Source organism: Budorcas taxicolor, chromosome 3 (genome assembly GCF_023091745.1).
Source record: "Budorcas taxicolor isolate Tak-1 chromosome 3, Takin1.1, whole genome shotgun sequence".
In the NCBI taxonomy this organism is placed as follows: domain Eukaryota; kingdom Metazoa; phylum Chordata; class Mammalia; order Artiodactyla; family Bovidae; genus Budorcas; species Budorcas taxicolor.
The window spans coordinates 51603122-51625606 of NC_068912.1; the positions used below are offsets into that span (position 1 = coordinate 51603122).

At 40.5% G+C, this 22485-nt stretch overlaps 1 protein-coding gene across 1 annotated transcript in view; it reads right to left on the reverse strand.

The window, feature by feature from the left end:
• The window catches only part of BTBD8 (BTB domain containing 8), a 93438-nt gene extending 76363 nt beyond the window's left edge, over positions 1-17075 (reverse strand). Inside the window, exons 1-2 of the mRNA XM_052637958.1 lie at positions 16927-17075; positions 9258-9452 (exon numbers count right to left, since the gene is read on the reverse strand). Coding sequence (XP_052493918.1) covers positions 9258-9452; positions 16927-17075 — 344 coding nt within the window. The remainder of the gene's footprint in view (positions 1-9257; positions 9453-16926) is intronic.
• Between the last annotated feature and the right edge of the window lie 5410 nt (positions 17076-22485).

The window sequence follows — 22485 nt, forward strand, 5'->3', positions numbered from 1 at the left end:
ACTTAAAAGCTTTTGCACAGGAAAGGAAACTATAAGCAAGGTGAAAAGACAACCTTCATAATGGGAGAAAATAATAGCAAATGAAACAACTGACAAAGGATTAATTTCCAAAATATACAAGCAGTTCACACAACTCAATACCGGAAAAACAAACAACCCAATCAAAAGTGGGAAAAAGACCTAAACAGACATTTGTCCAAAGAAGACATACAGATGGCTAACAAACACATGAAAAGATGCACAAAACAGCTCATTATTAGAGAAATACAAATCAAAACTACAATGAGATATCACCTCACACCGGTCAGAATGGCCATCATCCAAAGGTCTACAAACAATAAATGCTGGAGAGGGTGTGGAGAAAAGGGAATGCTCCCGCACTGTTGGTGGGAATGTAAATTGATACAGCCACTATGGAAGATGGTATGGAGATTCCTTAAAAAACGAGGAATAAAACCACCATATGACCCAGCAATCCCACTCCTAGGCATATACCCTGAGGAAACCAAAACTGAAAGAGACACATGTATTCCATTGTTCATTGCAGCACTAATTACAATAGCTAGAACATGAAAGCAACCTAGATGTCCACTGACAGATGAATGGATAAAGAAGTTGTGGTACACATACATAATGGAATACTACTCAGCTATAAAACGGTACATATTTGAGTCAGTCCTAATGAGGTGGGATGACTCTAAAACCTATTATATAGAGTAAAGTAAGTCAGAAAAAGAAAGATAAATATATTCTAATGCATATATATGGAATCTAGAAAAATGGTACCGACAAATTTATTTACAGGGCAGCAATGGAGAAATAAACATAGAGAATAGACTTATGGACGTAGGGAGAGAGGAGTAGAGGGTGAGATGTATGGAAAGGGTAACATGGAAACTTATGTTACCGTATGTAAAAGAGATAGCCAATGGGAATTTGCTGTGTGGTTCAGGAAACTCAAAGAGGGGCTCTGGATCAACCTAGAGGGGTGGGATGGGGAGGAAAATGGGAGGGAGGTTCAAAAGGGAGGGAACATATGTATGCCTATGGCTGACTCACACTGAGGTTTGACAGAAAACAAGAAAATTCTTCACAGCAATTATCCTTCAATAAAAAAATAAATTAAAAAAGGGGGGAGGAGGTATGTTACAAGAATTTTCTATATGCAAGACACTGATGAGATATCATTAGGAATGTTCACATTGATGAGCAGATTCAATCTCAAAGAGCTTACCTAACATACTTCAGACATTCATCACTAATCTAACATGAAACAGAATGTGATTAAGAGCTTACAATAGAGGGTTGTGAAGTGCTAGGAAGCACAAAGTCATTTACTCCAACTTTATTATTCTAAATATGAGAAAACTGAGACTCAAAGAACTCATAAAACAAGGTAATGCACAGGCAAAAGGCAGCTCTGTCTTGTTGCCAGATTCAGTGCTTCCGCCACTCTACCATATTGTGTCTCGTTTGATCTTTTTTCCCTAACACTTCAATGATAACAAATAAAGGGTGGCATTAATATAATTTCTCTTTCTCTAATATACAAAATTTGACCTTTCCCAAGCATCTTCTTCTAAACGTACACTCAGTAGCTGGAGAAATGTATAATTTCATAGGGCAACTACGAGGAATAACACTTACTAAAAACTATTCAGTGCTTACCATATGCCAGGTCACTGTGCTAAGTGCTTTAAAAGCATCTAATTTAACATTCGCAACAACATTATGAGGTAGGTATTCTTATTATATCCATTTTATTAAGCTGGTAAAACTAACGGGAAGCGATTAGAGTGATTCATATTCACAGTTAGAAATGGTAGACTTGCTTGACCACAGAGCCTCAGTCCAGTCGCTCAGTCATGTCCAACTCTGCGACCCCATGAATTGCAGCACGCCCAGCCTCCCTGTCCATCATCAACTCCCAGAGTTCAGTCAAACTCACGTCCATTGAGTCGGTGATGCCATCCAGCCATCTCATCCTCTGTCACCCCCTTCTCCTCCTGCCCCCAGTCCCTCCCAGCATCAGAGTCTTTTCCAATGAGTAACTCTTTGCATGAGGTAGCCAAAATATTGGAGTTTCAGCTTTAACATCATTCCTTCCAAAGAACACCCAGGACTGATCTCCTTTAGAATGGACTGGGTTGGATCTCCTTGCAGTCCAAGGGACTCCCAAGAGTCTTCTCCAACACCACAGTTCAAAAGCATCAATTCTTCAGTGCTCAGCAATCTTCACAGTCCAACTCTCACATCCATACATGACTACTGGAAAACCCATAGCCTTGACTAGACAGATCTTAGTCGGCAAAGTAACGTCTCTGCTTTTGAATATGCCATCTAGGTTGGTCATAACTTTCCTTCCAAGGAGTAAGCATCTTTGAATTTCTTGGCTGCAATCACCATCTGCAGTGATTTTGGAGTCCAAGAAAATAAAGTCTAACACTGTTTCCACTGTTTCCCCATCTATTTCCCATGAAGTGATGGGACCAGATGCCATGATCTTCGTTTTCTGAATGTTGAGCTTTAAGCCAACCTTTTCACGCTCCTCTTTCACTTTCATCAAGAGGCTTTTCAGTTCCTCTTCACTTTCTGCCATAAGGGTGGTGTCATCTGCATATCTGAGGTTATTGATATTTCTCCCGGCAATCTTGATTCCAGCTTGTGCTTCTTCCAGTCCAGCGTTTCTCATGATGTTCTCTACATATAAGTTAAATAAGCTGGGTGACAATATACAGCCTTGATGTACTCCTTTTCCTATTTGGAACCAGTCTGTTGTTCCATGTCCAGTTCTAACTGCTGCTTCCTGACCTGCATATAGGTTTCTCAGGAGGCAGGTCAGGTGGTCTGGTATTCCCATCTCTTTCAGAATTTTCCACAGTTTATTGTGATCCACATAGTCAAAGGCTTTGGCATAGTTAATAAAGCAGAAATAGATGTTTTTCTGGAACTCTCTTGCTTTTTCTATGATCCAGCAGATGTTGGCAATTTGATCTCTGGTTCCTCTGCCTTTTCTGAAACCAGCTTAAACATCAGGAAGTTCATGGTTCACGTACTGCTGAAGCCTGGCTTGGAGAATTTTGAGCATTACTTTACTAGCATGTGAGATGAGTGCAATTGTGTGGTATTTTGAGCATTCTTTGGCATTGCCTTTCTTTGGAATTGGAATGAAAACTGACCTTTTCCAGTCCTGTGGCCACTGCTGAGTTTTCCAAATTTGCTGGCATATTGAGTGCAGCCCTTTCACAGCATCATCTTTCAGGATTTGAAATAGCTCAACTGGAATGCCATCACCTCCACCAGCTTTGTTCGTAGTGATGCTTTCTAAGGCCCACTTGACTTCGAATTCCAGGATGTCAGGCTCTAGGTGAGTGATCACACCATCGTGATTATCTGGGTTGTGAAGATCTTTTTTGGACAGTTCTTCTGTGTATTCTTGCCACTTCTTCTTAATATCTTCTGCTTCTGTTAGGTCCATACCATTTCTGTCCTTTATCGAGCCCATCTTTGCATGGAATGTTCCCTTGGTATCTCTAATTTTCTTGAAGAGATCTCTAGTCTTTCCCATTCTGTTGTTTTCCTCTATTTCTTTGCATTGATCACTGAGGAAGGCTTTCTTATCTCTCCTTGCTATTCTTTGGAACTCTGCATTCAGATGCTTATATCTTTCCTTTTCTCCTTTGCTTTTCGCTTCTCTTCTTTTCACAGCTATATGCAAGGCTTCCCCAGACAGCCAGTTTGCTTTTTTGCATTTCTTTTCCATGGGGATGGTCTTGATCCCTGTCTCCTGTACAATGTCACAAACCTCTATCCATAGCTCATCAGGCACTCTGTCTATCAGATCTAGTCCCTTAAATCTATTTCTCACTTCCACTGTATAATCATAAGGGATTTGATTTAGGTCATACCTGAAGGGTCTAATGGTTTTCTCTACTTTCTTCAATTTAAGTCTGAATTTTGCAATAAGGAGTTCATGATCTGAGCCACAGTCAGCTCCCAGTCTTGTTTTTGCTGACTGTATAGGGCTTCTCCATCTTTGGCTGCAAAGAATATAATCAATCTGATTTTGGTGTTGACCGTCTGGTGATGTCCTTGTGTAGAGTCTTCTCTTGCATTGTTGGAGATACCCCACACCCAAGGTCAGGGGCGGTGGCCAGGAGGAACCAACCCCCGCCTGAGGCTAGAGGCGGCGGCCGAGAGGAGCAACTCCATGTCCAAGGTCAGGAGGGGCAGCAGTGAGGAGATACCCCTGGTCCAAGGTAAGGAGCAGCAGCTGCGCTTTGCTGGAGCAGCCGTGAAGAGATACCCCACGTCCAAGATAAGAGAAACCCAAGTAAGACGGTAGGTGTTGCCAGGGGGCATCAGAGGGCAGACACACTGAAACCATAAGCAAAGAAAACTAGTCAATCTAATCACACGGACCACAGCCTTGTCTAATTCAATGAAACTAAGCCAGGCTGTGAGGGGCCACCCAAGACGGGCTGGTCATGGTGGAGAGGTCTGACAGAATGTGGTCCACTGGAGAAGGGAATGGCAAACCACTTCAGTATTCTTGCCTTGAGAACCCCATGAACAGTGTGAAAAGGCAAAAGGATAGGATACTGAAAGGGGTACTCCTCGGGTCAGTAGGTGCCCAATATGCTACTGGAGATCAGTGGAGAAATAACTCCAGAAAGAATGAAGGGATGGAGCCAAAGCAAAAACAATACCCAGTTGTGGATGTGACTGGTGATAGAAGCAAGGTCCGATGCTATAAAGAGCAATATTGCATAGGAACCTGGAATGTTAGGTCCATGAATCAAGGCAAACTGAAAGTGGTCAAACAGGAGATGACAAGAGTGAACATCGACATTATAGGAATCAGCGAACTAAAATGGACTGGAATGGGTAAATTTAAGTCAGATGACCATTATATCTACTACTGTGGGCAGGAATCCCTTAGAAGAAATGGAGTAACCATCATGGTCAACAAAAGAGTCTGAAATGCAGTACTTGGATGCAATCTCAAAAATGACAGAATGATCTCTGTTCATTTCCAAGGCAAACCATTCAATATCACAGTCATCTAAATCTATGCCCCAACCAGTAACGCTGAAGAAGCTGAAGTTGAACAGTTCTGTGAAGACCTACAAGACCTTTTAGAATTAACATCCAAAAAAGATGTCCTTTTCATTATATGGAACTGGAATGCAAAAGTAGGAAGTCAAGAAACATCTGGAGTAACAGGCAAATTTGGCCTTGGAATACGGAATGAAGCAGGGCAAAGGCTAATAGAGTTTTGCCAAGAGAACGCACCACAGAGCCTACTCTACAACAAAGCCACTATACCACCACCTACTAGAAAAACAAAAGTGTATACAGTATTTTACAACTGAAGGTTGGAACTCAACAATGAACCAATGATCTATACTGGAAACTGATAATGATTTTCTAAAATATCTGTTTAAATTATAGCATATCATACTGTTCTTACAAACAGAAAGCCAAAGTTAGACAATTTTCTGTTTATGCTTATTGTAGCTTCATATGAAAATACTCTGAAATAATAAAAACAGATCATTTAAGCAACTGTCATAGCATAAAATGAAGAAAAATAAGCCAAATCACACACATATATTTAAAGTTTAATTATCCAAAAGAATATTCTACACTAAAGTCAACATTTTTATTATAGGCAAAAAGTATGTTAGCAAATAACCAGAAGACTAGAATCTAAAAAATACCTAGGACTTAGGACATAACAACACAAAAATCCAACTCTGATTTCTCATAAAAGTTAAACTGATAATTGGTACTAGTATTAAGGATAGACATACAGACCAAAGGAAATGAATTGAGAGACCACTAATAAACCCTAATGTCTATGTGTTAGTCACCTTGGGCTGCCATAACAAAAATCACAGACTGGTGACTTAAACAGAACTTTATTTCTCACAGTTCTGGAGGCTAGACATCAAGATCAGGTGCCACCATGCTGGGGTTCTGGTGAGAACTCGCTATGGCTTGCAGTTAGTCACCTTTTCACTGTATCCTTACATGGCATAAACAGAGAGAGAACAACTCTCTCTCTGGTGTCTCTTGTTATAATGGTATTGTTCTTATCATGCTGCTGCTGCTGCTGCAAAGTCACTTCAGTCGTGTCCAACTCTGTGCGACCCCATAGACAGCAGCCCACCAGGCTCCCCCATCCCTGGGATTCTCCAGGCAAGAACACTGGAGTGGGTCGCCATTTCCTCCTCCAATGCATGAAAGTGAAAAGTGAAAGTGAAGTCGCTCAGTCGTGTCTGACCCTTTGCGACCCCATGGACTGCAGCCCACCAGGCTCCTCCGTCCATGGGATTTTCCAGGCAAGAGTACTGGAGTGGGGTGCCACTGCCTTCTCCAGTTCTTATCATGAGGTCCCATCTAATCTTAATTTACCTCCCAGAGGTACAATCTCCAAATACCATCACATTAGGCAGTAGAGCCTCAACACATGAATTTTCAGGGGAAACAACTCAGTCCACAGCAATAGGCAACTGATTTTCAACAGGATATATTGACAATCCAATGGAGAAAGAATAGTCTCTTCAAAAATAGTACTGGGACAACTAGATATCCAACATACAAAAGAATAAAGTCAGTCGCCTTCCTTATAGTATATACAAAAATTAACTCAAAATGGATCATAGACCTGAATGTAAGAGCTAAAAGCATAAACCCAAAAAATTTGTAGAAAAAAGTGTAAGAATAAATCTTTGTGACCCTAGAACAGGCAATGGTTTCTTATCTATAATACCAGCAGCAAAAGTGACAAAAGAAAATTAAAAACTAGGCTACATTAAAAATCTAAAACTTCTGTGTTGTAAATGACATCATCAAGACAACCCACTGAATGGAGGAAAATATTTGCAAATCATATGTCTGATATGAGCCTAGTATCTAGAATACATGAACTGTTTTATAACTTAATGATATAAAGACAAATAATCCAATTGAAAAATGGACAAAGGATGTGAATAAACAGCTCTCCAAGGCAGATATACAAATAACAAGCACAAGAAAATATGCCCAAATCATTAGCTACTGGGGAAGCACAAATGAACCTCAATGAGATATCACTTCACATACACTAGGATGGATATAATAAAAATGACAGAAAATAACAGCATGTGTTACAAGGATGTAGAGAAAATGAAACCTTCATACACTGTTTGAAGGCACGTAAAATGGTATAGCCTCTTTGGAAAAAGAGTTTGGCATTTCTTCAAAGAGTTAAACATAGAATTACCATATGATCCAGCAATTCCACTCCTAGGTATATTGACCCAAGAGAAATGAAAACACAGGTTCTCACACACATACACACACACACACACACACACACATTGCATAGCAATGTTCATAGCACAATGTGCTGTGCTATGCTTAGTTGCTCAGTTGTGTCCTACTCTTTGTGACCCCACGTACTGTAGCCCATCAGGCTTCTTTGTCCATGGGGATACTCCAGGCAAGAATACTAGAGTGGGTTGCCATGCCCTCCTCCAGGGGATCTTCCTAACTCAGGGATAGAACCCAGGTCTCCCGCTTTGCAGGCAGATTCTTTACTGTCTGATCCATCAGGGAAGCCCAAGAATATTGGAGCGGGTAGCCTATCCCTTCTCCAAGAGATCTTCCCAACCTAGGAATCAAACTGGGGTCTTCTGCATTACAGGCAGATTCTTTACCAGCTGAGCTACCAGGGAAGCCCTCACAGCACCATTTGATCCAGCAATTCCACTCCTAGGTATATACTCAAGAGAAATGAAAATGGGTTCACACACACACACACACACACACACACACACACAAACTGCACAGGCATATTCATAGAAACATTAACCAAAAGTGGAAACAACATAAATGTCCATCAACAGAAGAATGGACATATAAAATGTGGCACTGCCATACAATGAAATATTATTTGGCAATAAGAAGAAATGAAGTAGATATATGCAGCAATATGGATAAACCCAGAAAACATTATGCTTAATGAAATAAGCCAGGCTCAAACCCCACAAACTGCATGATTTTCTTTATGTGAAAAGTCCAGAACAGTCATGGAAAATAGATTAGTGTTACCTAGGGCAAGAGGTGAGAGAGTGTAGAGTGATAGCTAATGGGTAAGGGGTTTCTTTTGGGGGTATTGAAAATGCTCCAAAATTAAATTGTGATCGTAACTCTGTGTAAATACTAAAATCACTGAATTATACAAGTGAAACATCTGAGCTATATGAATTATACCTCAATAAAGATGCTTTTAAAAACCAGTAATTGACAAACCTATAGTACTATACAATGACACAACTGCCTAGTATTGGCTTCAAAACTTAGTTCCACATTTACATAACATCATTATTAAACACTAAAATCAAGAATCACTAATCAGTGCATACTTAGACCTCACTGCTGCTGCTGCTGCTAAGTCGCTTCAGTCGTGTCCGACTCTGTGCGACCCCACAGACGGTCTCCTACCAGGCTTCTCTGTCCCTGGGATTCTCCAGGCAAGAACACTGGAGTGGGTTGCCATTTCCTTCTCCAGTGCATGAAAGTGAAAAGTGAAAGTGAAGTCGCTCAGTCGTGTCCCACTCTTAGCGGCCTCATGGACTGCAGCCTACCAGGCTCCTCTGTCCATGGGAGTCTCCAGGCAAGAGTACTGGAGTGGGGTGCCATTGCCTTCTCTGAATTTAATGCTTTACATAACAATAATACAGAAGTCAGTATGTTGCAATGGTTCTCAACAGGGGGCAATTCTACCTCACAGAGGGCATTTGGCAATCTCTGAAAACATTTTGGTATTTACAACTTGGGGTCAGGGCTCAGGAAGGCCAATGACAGCCAGTGGCCGAAGGCCAGAGATGCTGCTAAACATCCTAGAATGTACAGCACAGTCCCCACCCAACAAAGAATTACCCAACTTAATAGTGCCAGGGTTAAGAAACCTCAGCATAGAGTAATTCATTCAAATTACTGGACAGCGGTACCATTTCCCTTCTCTCAGGATCAATCTCAAATGAGAAATTAGCCTTTCTGAATACTAATCCTCTAAAAACTCTTAATCCTAATACTTAGACTCTACTAACACTAATTATTACGATAATATGGAATTTAAATGAATGGATTTCTTAGAAGGCTATAAAACAGCTATGAAAATATATGAAATAAACACACATATATGTTTAAAAAATAAACAAATACATACTAGATTTAAATAAGAGGAAAAAAGATAAAGCACTTACTGTAAAAATGTTCTAAATTCTGAAGCTTCAAAGTTCTCCACAGCGACATGTTCATGATTTTTTAAGTTATCTCTATGTCCAACAGTATGAAAATAGAAATCAGGAACCCTTGCTAAAAGGACTGCTTTGTGTGCTTTGAACAAAGTACAACCTATAGAGAAAGTAACATCTGTATGTACTTCTTCTCTTAGAAGCCTATAGGAATAAAAAGGAACCACAGTTTAATTAGTGATGCTTAGAAATATATAATACACTCATTTTCATAAAATAAGTTTTAAAAATAACACATAAACTAAAAATATAGATAACATAATATGAAAATGAGTTTATTCTCAATTCATTCAAAGAATATTGTTTAATGTTGGTTTAGAATGCAATTTTCTAAAATTTATAGTGAAAAAAAGGTAATTACACTGAAAGAGTACGACTACTTTTTCAAAAAATATCTTTTCTTTTTAATTCCTTCTAACAATAAAGTTATCTTCTACGTAGGTTGATTTTCCTTTAAAATGTACATACTTTAGATTTATTTTGGAAAGATAACACAAAGTAATATGTTCATTGACTATTGAATCAACTTTTAAAAACCTTACTAAAACTGAAGCCAAAAAAGTAAACAGCAAACCAGATGTGGTAATAGATAATTCAGACCAGAAACTGGTACACTATTGTGTTCCACTGTTAAATACAAGTCTGAAATGCAGGCTTAGCTGTCAAGAATGTGACACTGAAGTCCTTTTACATTGACCACCCCCTCAAAAAAAAACTAGAACTAATCATGCTCTAATCTCTATTATCAAAATGATGGACTCATGTGGAAAGCCCATTCAATGTGGACATAATTAACGTGCAGACATAGTTATGGTAAAGCTGTCATGTAAAGTGACAGAAGGACAGAGACCAGCATCATAAGAGAAAGCTGTCAGACAATCTCTTTTCCTGTGTGCTGACTCTGTATTCTTACTCTGCAACATTAAATAATACTTCATATTACATAACATTATCATCAGCAAGGCATGCATTCTCAGAGGACTTCTGTACTGCAGGATATAACTGGTGACCACACTAAAACATGACAGGAGGCACAAGTATGGATAAAGACATCATTACAGTGAAAGCTCAGCATGTTGCCATTGACACACTCCCCCAAGACTCAGTTAATGGCTCCTTCCTCTGGTCGCTCAGTACATACCTCTATTTATAGCACTTCTGTCACCGCATCATTATTATTTTTGTATATCTTTCTCCCTACCAGATAATGAACTCCCTAAAGGCAAAAACTGTGTATCTTCATTAGATAGCTCAATATCTGCTTTTTGGATTTTGTTGTATTTTACACTAAACAAAACAAATGTTTCAGAGTACAAAGCTTTTAGAACCTTGGAAACAGTGACCAAACAAGATGCATTTTAGTTAATATTTTAATAAATTATTTTCATAAGTAATTGTTAAAATTTACACAAAAATGTATTGATTTTCCAAACATTAACAAAAACTCAAATTGTACAAATACTCCATTTATTCTCCTTCCCACCCATCTTCTACCCTTCCCCTACTCCTCTCCAAATAAAAAACAAGCATTTACTTGGGGGAGCTGACAGCCATACAGCTCATTAGGCAATCTGTCTTGTTTATAATAGATGCTCAGGAGTATTTGTCAAATAAAAAAAGTCAATGTGGTTTTAAAAATGTTAATGTGAAAATGCAGTGCTTTTTATTTTATAAAACCACTTGGATCAATTACAAGTAAATCCTGTTATCTGTTGCTGTTGTTTAGTTGCTAAGTTGGGTCTGACTCTTCTGCGACCCCATGGACTGTACCCCATCAGGTTTCTCTGTCCATAGGATCTCCCAGGCAAGAACACTGGAGTGTGTTGTCATTTCCTTCTCCAAGGGATCTTCCTGACCCAGGGATCAAACGGAGCCTCCTGCATTACCAATAGGATTCTTTACCACTGAGCCACCAGGGAAGCCCCTGTTATCTGTTACAAGTAACAATATTTGACTAAGGGGAGGTTTATGATTCATCTAATAATAAACCCTAGTGGAAGGACAGGTTGGAGGAAAGGCTCAGTGGTGTCCAGACCCAGCTTTCTTGCATCTTATTTCTCTGTCAAGTACTGTATTCACCTATCAAAAGCATTTCAGTCCACTGATTAAACCAAATTTCTCACTAAAAATTTATTGAGCGTGTAATATGAACTAAGCACTGGGGACACAAAGATGACTAAAATGTCGTATCTGCCCTCAAGGAGTTTATAGAAGAGATGGAGGCCAGGTCTGAAAAATAAAAAGTATGAAATATTCCATAGGACAAACTAGTAAAATTTTTTCAGGGACAGTTATAAGAGAAGCCCTTATAGAAGACAGGAAAACCATACGGAATTTTATTTTATTTATTTATTTATTTTTTTGATTGGGAAATTCTTATTTATTTATTTATTTTTTTAAATTTTAAAATCTTTAATTCTTACATGCGTTCCCAAACATGAAACCCCCTCCCACCTCCCTCCCCATAACATCTCTCTGGGTCATCCCGATGCACCAGCCCCAAGCATGCTGTATCCTGCGTCAGACATAGACTGGCGATTCGATTCTTACATACGGAATTTTAAAGACAGTAGGAGTTGGTCAAGAAAGCAATGCAGAGTAGAAGGGATTCCTGCCTCCATGTTCCTCACAAAGGTTTGTGTGAGTGTGGAGCTACAAATTGGTCAATAGAGTACTGAGAGGCAAGACGTGACAGGTGAAGCTGCAGGGATAAAGACGCGTAAGAGGCAAAGAGCTTAACTCTATCTCACAGCTGAAGGGGAATGACCAAATGGTTCAAAACATGGGCAATTTTATTTTTCAAAATATTATCTGTTATTGTGTAGAAAAGGAATCAGGGGAAAATGAGACTAGAGGGAGAAAAACTACTGCCCAACACAAATGGATGATGTACATGGCTTGAGCCAGGAGAGAAACATCAGTGATAGAAAATGACGCATTAACTTAAAATATATTTAGGTAATAAAATGGCAGGAGTTGGTAACTGGATGCAGAAGGTGAAGGTAAGGAAATAACCTAGGATCTCTCTCATAGTTTTAGCTTAGACAGCTGGGTGCTGGTGCTGTCACCAGCCATTTTATCTTTTATGCCAACTTCCCTCCTAAACTCCAGACATATTTTCAATTGTCCCCTGTAAGGCTTCCTGAACATTCACCACCCTCCTTCCTTTTGAGTGTCCTAAGATTCGGCACCATCTTCTGTTTCTCTCTCTCTCTGTTTCCACATGTAATTGGTCACCATGCCCATGAACTGCACACAGAAATCCATTTTATCTTTTCCTTTTTCACTGCCATTATGTATCCCCTGACTATCACAAAATCTAGTTGGTTTCCTTTTATTTTTTTTCCAATTTCTTTCCTCAATTCAAGATCAAATTATGCAAATCCTATATTTTTAAAATATCAATGATTCTCCACTGCTTCCAGAATACATTCCAAATTCTTCACTGAAGAAAGGTCTCTATGATCTAGTCTTAGTTTTACCCATTCACCCTCATCTACTGTCACTTTGCTTGCCATACCCACAATCCCCTCCCAAATAAAGCTACCAAATTGTGCCACATGTCCCTGAAGCTCTTAGTCACCTCTGAATGGACAATCGACTGAGCCAAGGTTAACCACTAGCCAATGTGGTAGTTAAACAAGTGAACTCTAGCAGAGATATTCTATAATAATCAAGAGCCAACTGATGGAACTCTTAAGGGAGCTTTAAAGAAAATCCAAGGTATAGTAAGAAAAGGGAATGGGTAAGGAGAGAATCAGAAATAAAGGAATAAAGATACTGGAAGATCATTTCACATAACTACCATACTTTAGAGAAAGAAGACTGACTGGATCTATAATCTGGCCATGAGACCTTGGGCAAATCACTTTAATGTCCCTGGAACCAGACTGCCAAGGTTCTTATTCAGACCTAACCACTTCTCTTGATGCTTTGCTTCCTCTGCCTTTTCTAAAACCAGCTTGAACATCTGGAAGTTCACGGTTCACATATTGTTGAAGCCTGGCTTGGAGAATTTTGAGCATTACTTTGCTAGCGTGTGAGATGAGTGGAATTGTGTGGTAGTTTGAGCATTCTTTGGCACTGCCTTTCTTAGGGATTGGAATGAAAACTGACCTTTTCCAGTCCTGTGGCCACTGCTGAGTTTTCCAAATTTGCTGGCATATTCCAGATGAACTTGCAGATGTTCAAGCTGGTTTTAGAAAAGGCAGAGGAACCAGAGATCAAATTGCCAACATCCTCTGGATATTCAAAAAAGCAAGAGGGTTCCAGAAAAACATCTACTTTTGCTTTATTGACTATGCCAAAGTCTTTACTGTGTGGATCACAACAAACTGTGGAAAATTCTGAAAGAGATGGGAATACCAGATCACCTGACCTGCCTCTTGAGAAATCTGTATGCAGGTCAGGAAGCAACAGTTAGAACTGGACATGGAACAACAGACTGGTTCCAAATAGGAAAAGGAGTAGGTCAAGGCTGTATATTGTCGCCCTGCTTATTTAACTTATATGCACAGTACATCATGAGAAATGCTGGGCTGGATGAAGCACAAGCTGGAATCAAGATTGCCGGGAGAAATATCAATAACCTCAGATATGCAGATGACACCACCCTTATGGCAGAAAGTGAAGAACTAAAGAGCCTCTCAAGTGAAAGAGGAGAGTGAAAAAGTTGGCTTAAAGTTCAAAATTCAGAAAACTAAGATCATGGCATCCAGTCGGCAAATAGATGGAGAAACAGTGGAAACAGTGTCAGACTTTATTTTTGGGGCTCCGAAATCACTGCAGATGGTGACTACAGCCATGAAATTAAAAGACGCTTACTCCTTGGAGGAAAAGCTATGACCAACCTAGATAGCATATTAAAAAACAGACATTACTTTGCCAACAAAGGTCCATCTAGTCAAGGCTACGGTTTTTTCAGCAGTCATGTATGGATATGAGAGTTGGACTATAAAGAAAGCTGAGTGCCAAAGAATTGATGCTTTTGAACTGTGGGGTTGGAGAAGACTCTTGAGAGTCCCTTGGACTGCAAGGAGATCCAACCAGTCCATCCTAAAGTAAATCAGTCCTGAATATTTATTGGAAGAACTGATGTTGAAGCTGAAACTCCAATACTTTGGTCATCTGATGCAAAGAGCTGACTCATTTGAAAAGACCCTGACGCTGGGAAAGATTGAAGGCAGGAGAAGGGGACAACGGAGGATAAGTTGGTTGGATGGCATCACTGACTCAATGGACATGAATTTGAGTAAGTTCCGTGAGTTACTGATGGACAGGGAAGCCTGGCGTGCTACAATCCATAGGGTCTCAAAGAGTCGGACACAACTGAGCGACTGAACGGAACTGAACCTGATGCTTAGTTTCCTTATCTGTTAAATGGGGCCAGCAACAAGATTTACCTCACAGTGGAATAAATAAAACATTTCATGTCAGCCCAGTGTCAAGTAGGATGGTAATAAGTATTAGGTATTTTTATTACAATTGTCTTAAACAATCATCCATATCTCAATGAAGTCTTAGAATTGTTGTCATATCCCAAGGAACTTTCCAATTCTACATTAAATCTAGCTTTTTGACAACTGAAACTATTTCCCATTTTTCCTCACTTCTCCATATATCCCATTGCCTCAGATAACCCAGAGGTGTCTCTGTTCCTTGCTTTTTGGTACAACCCAATATAACTTGCTTTCCCAAAATAAATCAAGCTCTTCCAAATCTCTACGCCCTTATAAAAGCCATTCTCCTCTCTTAGATACTCTCCAACTTCTTTCCTAATTTCTACCTAATAAAATTTTAATCAATCCCTAAAAGATCACTCAACCATCACCTATAAAGCCTCAAGTCACTCCCTTCCCCATTCCTTTTCTTTGGCTATTATCTCTCTCACTAGAGTGCAAGCATAATATCAAAGTCATATCTTACTAACCTTTGATTCTTTAAAACGTAATACAGTGTTAAGTACATGGGTGCTTGCTACTTCATTAATATTTGTAGAATAAATCAATGATATTGCTGTGCTTGAAGATGAATTTAACATAGCATTCAAGGTGGCTGGCATATGAAAATTTTTTGTTGTTTTTAAAACAAAACCTCTGCTTGTAACAAGAACTTGGGAGTTCAGGATCCTATCCTTATTTGCTGCGAGGATGAGGATAAATTGTTCATCTGCTATACTTTCTTTATTATCAAATTTGTTGTTGGAGTTGGTTCCTATCTACTGGGAAGTACAACTAAGTCTCCATAAATGCTATAGCAACTCTAGGGCAATATCTGTCACCTGCTATACTTTTAACTTCATTTTTATATAAATTAGGCGTATTACCTTCCTTAAATTCATGACAACTTCAAGGCTCACAATACAGCCAGAATAATAAAGCCACTTAAGAAAAGGCATGCCTCATCCTTAGAGATTCATCCTAGGAGCAGATGAATAACTCTTTTTTTTTTCTGTCTTTTACATCAATTCCCCCAGTGGTGGAGACAAGGCAGAATCTCTCATGGAAATGCCCACATTAAAAGGACTATTTTTTTTTAACTTTATAAAGTTCAGTTTATATTAATAGCTTCTGGAGCTTTAACTGTGAGCCACAATAAGTACTTTTAAATGTTGCACAACTGTTAGTTATTAGTATTGACGGTAATTAGGTGTACATTGTCTGAGTCCTTCTCAACCAGAGACCCAGGCCAGCAGCATCAGCATTAGCTGGGGTGCATGCCTGCTAAGTTGCTTCAGTCCTGTCCGACTTTTGCGACCCTATGGGACCCTGTTAAAAATGCAAAAGTCACCTAGGACCTTGTTAGACATTTAAAAATCTCAGGCTTCATCCCAGTCCAACTGTACCGGAATAAGGGTCTGAGCCCCAGTATAGCTAAGCCCTCCAGGTGATTCTGATGCACACTAAAGTTCAAGAATCAATGTTTTGGTAGAAATGGAAACTAGGGAATATTTTTGAGCTTCATTTTCTTTAAAGACAGGGATGACTCGCCCGAGATTCATCACAGCCTGAGTTAAGCTTCACAACTCTGCATTTGCTTAAGTCCTCATGGGAGCTGGGAGTTGCCGGGAGTCGTAGAGTACTCTAGCAGGAGAGGGGAAGTCAGGTTGGAATCAGGAAGTATTTCTATGTAAGTATTTCTGCTAAACCGTTTAAAGAAATATAAGAAGAAAGATACCTCCAACGCTCAGGTGAGTTGTTCCATTTTTACTCATTGTAAATACTCACCCTTCTACCTAATTTTATCATTTTTTCTTAGAACCGTTTAAGCTTATATTGTGTTTCAGGACCCCAAAACCTGGGTCCACCCCGACATTAGCGAAAGCCTTTCAAGACCTAAGTCTGCCCGTGCTGGGAGTATTTTGGCATCAACTGATGCTGCACAGAACTATGATAGTAACTTTGGTTTTCGTCTTGAACCTGGCACGTGGCCTCCGGATTGGTTATATAGGGGGAGCGAACCCGCCAGTTAGTGAAGAGACAATAGAGCCTCCCTCGGCGGCTCGAGGCGAGGAGAACAAAGAAGGAAGGGATGGAGAAAGAGAGAAGGAGCTACAGTTTCTGGTCCAGAGAGGGGAGCGTTTAGAACGGAAGGAGGCTGAGTTCCCGCCTCCTCCTACCTGAGCAGATCCTGGCTGAGCTGCTCCGACACCATCGCCTTCAGCCGGCGCCGCTCACAGGGTCCCTTCCTTTGCAACCCCTTACTGCAAACTCCGGGGGATCCCAGAGGTACCCCGGGGGGCGCGCTATCCTCCCCGCAGCGGGCCATGTCCCAAAGAAGCACGGCGGCACCCCGCAGGCCCAGGACAAGGTCTCACTTCCCCGCCTCAAGAAGAAGGGGGCGTTTTCAACCGAACGCTCGGCTCCTACCCGGAATCCGCCCCCTAAAGGAAAAGGTTGACGGCCTCTCGTCTGTTTGTTGACGGTCCCTTAGGGCCGCCAGCTCTCAATCCAAGGGTATGTTAGAGGCCAGGCCGGAGCCGGCACGTGACCTGGGAGGGTGTGCGCAGGCGTGGTAGCTCTGTTTACCTCCGCCAGCAGGCACTCCGACCCCTATTGCCCAGGGAGCGAACTGTCCTCCGGGACTCACTGGTTCTGCAGTTTATCCCTGTTTCTCTGCTTTCTGGTTGGTGCTAACCAGTCGTGTAAGTAAATGCTTGCGAGCAGCGTTCAAATCAGCCAGTGCAGTCTCTCAGCACTTTTTATCTTCCTGGATGTCAGCGCTTTTTCCCCCTAGGAAAGACAAGTTCACTGGCCGTTTCCTGCGGCGAGTCACACTCCTTATTTACCTGCTTTGGGCAAGAAAAATTGGGTGTGTGAGTGTTCAGGAAGCCGTCCCTGGCTCAGTCTGTAAAGAGTCTACCTGCAATGTGGGAGACCTGGGTTCGATCCCTGGGTTGGGAAGATCCCTTGGAAAAGGAAATGGCAACCCATTCCAATATTCTTGCCTGGAGAATTCCATGGACAGAGGAGCCTGGCGGGCTACAGTCCACGGGGTCACAAGTGTGTTGAGGAAAGAACTTCACAAAATCAACAGGAGTTGCAACACTCCTGAGCTCCCTGCAAAGGGTGTGTACAGCCTCTAGAAGACTCCTTTCCCTTCTAATCCAGGGAGTGGCTCATATAACTGCCCTTGAACTTTAGCTGAGCAATGTCAGTAATATTGCAGAGGTATGCGTATAAACCTGTAAAATTGTATGAGGTGGGAAAAGGAAGTAAGATTGTAGGAGCAGAGCCTTGAATTTCGCGGGGAAGTGGGTTGATTGATGAGCTACAGAGTTTTGAATATGTTGGAGTGAAGAAAAGAGCTAGACGAAATCACTTTAAAAGTCTTTTGGTATTTTTTTAATTGATTACTTCTTCCAAAGGAAGACGTTTCGATCTTTTTGCTTCATTCAGAAACTCTGCACAAGGTAACAAGTAATAACAAGTAGGTACTAATTGCTTGGAAAATACATGCATCTTGTACCGTAATATTAGCCAAGAAGTAGCCATTTCTCAGAATAATGACCTTCTCAATTATTCAGACACCTTATTTCTGAAAAACATAGTGGCTAATTGATTCTTAATTGTTTCTGTAGAAAGGAGTGTCAGAGATAATAGGTTAATATTTATTGAGTGCTTTTTAGGTGAGAAAACTTCTCTACCTGCTTTCTATGTATTAACTAATTTTTACAACCATTGTTTAGGTTGGTACTGCTATGAGCCCCATTACAGATGAGGAAGTTGAGGCATGAGATGCTAGGTAACTTAGCCCAGGTCACACAGCCAGTAAGTGGTGGTACAGGTATTAAAACCAGGCAGTTCAGCATCAGATCCTTTCTGTTCAAAGTCCCCTAACATCTCTACCATGCCCCTTTATAAGCTGATGAAGTTAAAATTAGTCTACTCTCTGGTTGGGAATGGATAAACGCATAGTTTCTGGTCCATGTAAATTTAATTATCTTAAACTGCCTTAGGCAGCTTAGTCAAGTTTGTGAAGTAATTCAAGAAAAAGTACCCTCTTTCAAAACAAAGCAAAAATAGTGTTAATGGTGCTATGTATTCCACAATCTGAAATTTTTTATTTAAAATATTATTCTTATTTTAGTATATTTACAAATGTAGTCATTTATACCTTAATAGGAGTGAAATTATCAAAAATTTTCCCTCAGAGGCTTTATGATCAGGAACACTAGAAAGTCCTACTGTAACAGGAGCTCTGAGTGTAAACAAACTAAACTCATAATTTTATTTAGGGTTGGCCTTAACTGTGATCCTCATGTGGTAAAACTGCCTTGGAAGGCAAAAAAGCACTCCAAGCACTTTGATTTCATGAAAAAGCGATTATCTTGGAAGTGTTTTTTCTTTCTTTAAAAATGTTTTCACATGAAGCATTTCAAACAAACAAACAAATCAGTTCAGTCCAGTTCAGTTGCTCAGTCACGTCTGACTGCTTGCGGCCCCATGGACTGCAGCACGACAGGCTTCCCGGTCCAGCACCAGCTCCAGAACAAACTCATGTCCATTGAGTCCGTGATGCCATCCAACCATCTCATCCTCTGTAGTCCTGTCTCCTCCTGATTTAAATCTTTCCCAGCATCAGGGTCTTTTCCAAGCAGTCAGTTCTTCCCATCAGGTGGCCAAAGTATTCACCTTCAACGTCCCTCCTTCCAATGAATATTCAGGACTGATTTCCTTTAGGATGGACTGGTTGGATCTCCTTGCAGTCCAAGGGACTCTCAAGAGTCTTCTCCAACACCACAGTTCAAAAGCATCAATTCTTCGGTGCTCAGCTTTCTTTAGTCCAACTCTCACATCCATACATGACTTCTGGAAAAACCATAACCTTGACTAGACTGACCTTTGTTGGCAAAGTAATGTCTCTGGTTTTTAATATACTGTCTAGCTTGGTCATAGCTTTCCTTCCAAGGAGCAAGCGTCTTTTAATTTCATGGCTGAAGTCACCATCTGCAGTGATTTGGGGGATCCCCTCCAAAAAAGTTTCTCACTGTTTCCATTATTTCCCCATCTATTGACCAAGAAGTGATGGGACAATCACTTCAGATCGTCCATCCAGATCACTTCGGATCTACTGCCCATCATGGATGCCATGATCTTAGTTTTCTGAATGTTGAATTTTAAGCCAACTTTTCACTCTCCTGTTTCACTTTCATCAAGAGGCTCTTTAGAGAGGCTCGTTAGTTCTTCACTTTCTGCCATAAGGGTGGTATCATCTGCATATCTGGGGTTATTGATATTTCTCCCAGCAATCTTGATTCCAGCTTGTGCTTCATCCAGCCCAGCATTTTGCATGATGTATTCTGCATATAATTTAAAGAAGCAGGGTGACAGTATACAGCCTTGACGTACTCCTTTTCTGATTTGGAACCAGTCTGTTGTTCTATGTTCAGTCCTAACTGTTGCTTTCTGACCTGCATACAGATTTCTTAGGAGGCAGGTCAGGTGGTCTGGTATTCCCATTTCTTGAAGAATTTTCCACAGTTTGTTGTGATCCACAGTCAAAGGCTTTGGCATAGTCAATAAAACAGAAGTAAATGTTTTTCTGGAACTTTCTCGCTTTTTTGATGATCCAACGGATGTTGGCAGTTTGATCTCTAGTTCCTCTGCCTTTTCTAAATCCAGCTTGAATATCTGGAAGTTCAGGTACTGTTGAAGCCTGGTTTGGAGAATTTTGAGTATTACTTTGCTAGCGTGTGAGATGAGTGCAACTGTGCAGTAGTTTGAACATTCTTTGGCATTGCCCTTCTTTGGGATTGGAATGAAAATTGACCTTTTCCAGTCCTGTGGCCACTGCTGAGTTTTCCAAATTTGCCAGCATAACCAGTGCAGCACTTTCACAGCATCATCTTTTAGGATTTGAAATAGCTCAACTGGAATTCCATCACTTCCACTAGCTTTGTTTGTAGTGATGCTTCCTAGGGCCCACTTGACTTCGAATTCCAGGATGTCTGGCTCTAGGTGAGTGATCACACCATTGTGGTTATCTGAGTCATAAAGGTTTTTTTTGTATAGTTCTTCTATGTATTCTTGCCACCTCTCCTTAATATCTTCTGCTTCTCTTAGGTCCATACCATTTCTGTCCTTTATTGTGCCCATCTTTGCACGAAATTTTCCCTTGGTATCTCTAATTTTCTTGAAAAGATCTCTAGTCTTTCCCATTCTGTCATTTTCCTCTATTTCTTTGCATTGATCACTGAGGAAGGCTTTCATATCTCTCCTTGCTATTCTTTGGAACTCTGCATTCAAATTGGCATATCTTTTCTTTTCTCCTTTGTCTTTGCCTTCTCTTCTTTTCACAGCTATTTGTAAGGCCTCCTCAGACAACCATTTGCCTTTTTCCATTTCTTTTTCTTGGGGATGGTCTTGATCACTGCCTCTTGTACAATGTCACGAATCTCCATCCATAGTTCTTCAGGCACTCTGTCTATCAGATCTAATCCCTGGAATCTATTTGTCACTTCCACTGTATAATCCTAAGGGATTTGATTTCGGTCATACCTGAATGGTCTAGTGGTTTTCCCTACTGTTTTAATTTGAGTCTGAATTTTGCAATAAGGAGTTCATGATCTGAGCCACAGTCAGCTCCCAGTCTTGTTTTTGCTGACTGTGTAGAGCTTCTCCATCTTTGGCTACAAAGAATATAATCAATCTGATTTCGGCATTGATCATCTGGTGATGTCCATGTGTAGAGCCTTTTCTTGTGTTGTTGGAAGAGAGTGTTTGTTATGACCAGTGCGTTCTCCTGGCAAAACTCTGTTAGCCTTTGACCTGCTTCATTTTGTACCTCAAGGCCAAATTTACCTGTTACACCAGGTATCTCTTGACTTCCTACTTTTGCATTCCAGTCCTGTATAATGAAAAAGACATTTTTGATGTTAGTTCTAGAAGATCTTGTAGGTCGTCATAGAACTGTTCAACCTCAGCTTCTTCAGCATTACTAGTTGGGGTAGAGACTTGTATTGCACGGCATGGCTCATAGTTTCATTGAGTTAGACAAGGCTGTGGCTATTATTAACAAATAAATAGAAATCAGCAATTATGAAGATTTGAGTATATATGCTGTACCAATTTTTCTTTCCTTTTTCATCTTTTATTGCTTCCTTCCTTTTTTCCTTCCTCCCTCCTTCTCCCTTCTCCTTCAGTCCCTTTCTTCTTTCCATTCTTTCTCTTTCTTTCTTCCCTTTCTTTTAAAAATTTTACAGGTAAAAACCCAACATCATTTCATTTTACTCCTATATACTTCAGTTTGCATCTCTTAAAAAAGCTGTACATTTTCTTGTATAGCATTGCTGCTGCTGCTGCTAAGTCACGTCAGTCGTGTCCGACCCTGTGCGACCCCATAGACGGCAGCCCGCCAGGCTCCCCCGTCCCTAGGATTCTCCAGGCAAGAACACTGGAGTGGGTTGCCATTTCCTTCTCCAGTGCATGAAAGTGAAAAGTGAAAGTGAAGTCACTCAGTCATGTCCGACTCTTAGTGACCCCATGGACTGCAGCCTACCAGGTTCCTCTGTCCATGGGATTTTCCAAGCAAGAGTACTGGAGTGGGTTGCCATTGCCTTCCATTACCAAACCACTAATGGTATTCCTTATTAGTTGACAATAATTCCATTTACGATATAGCCCATTGTAAAATTTTGCCAACTATTGTACAAACTATATTTTACAGTTGATTTGTT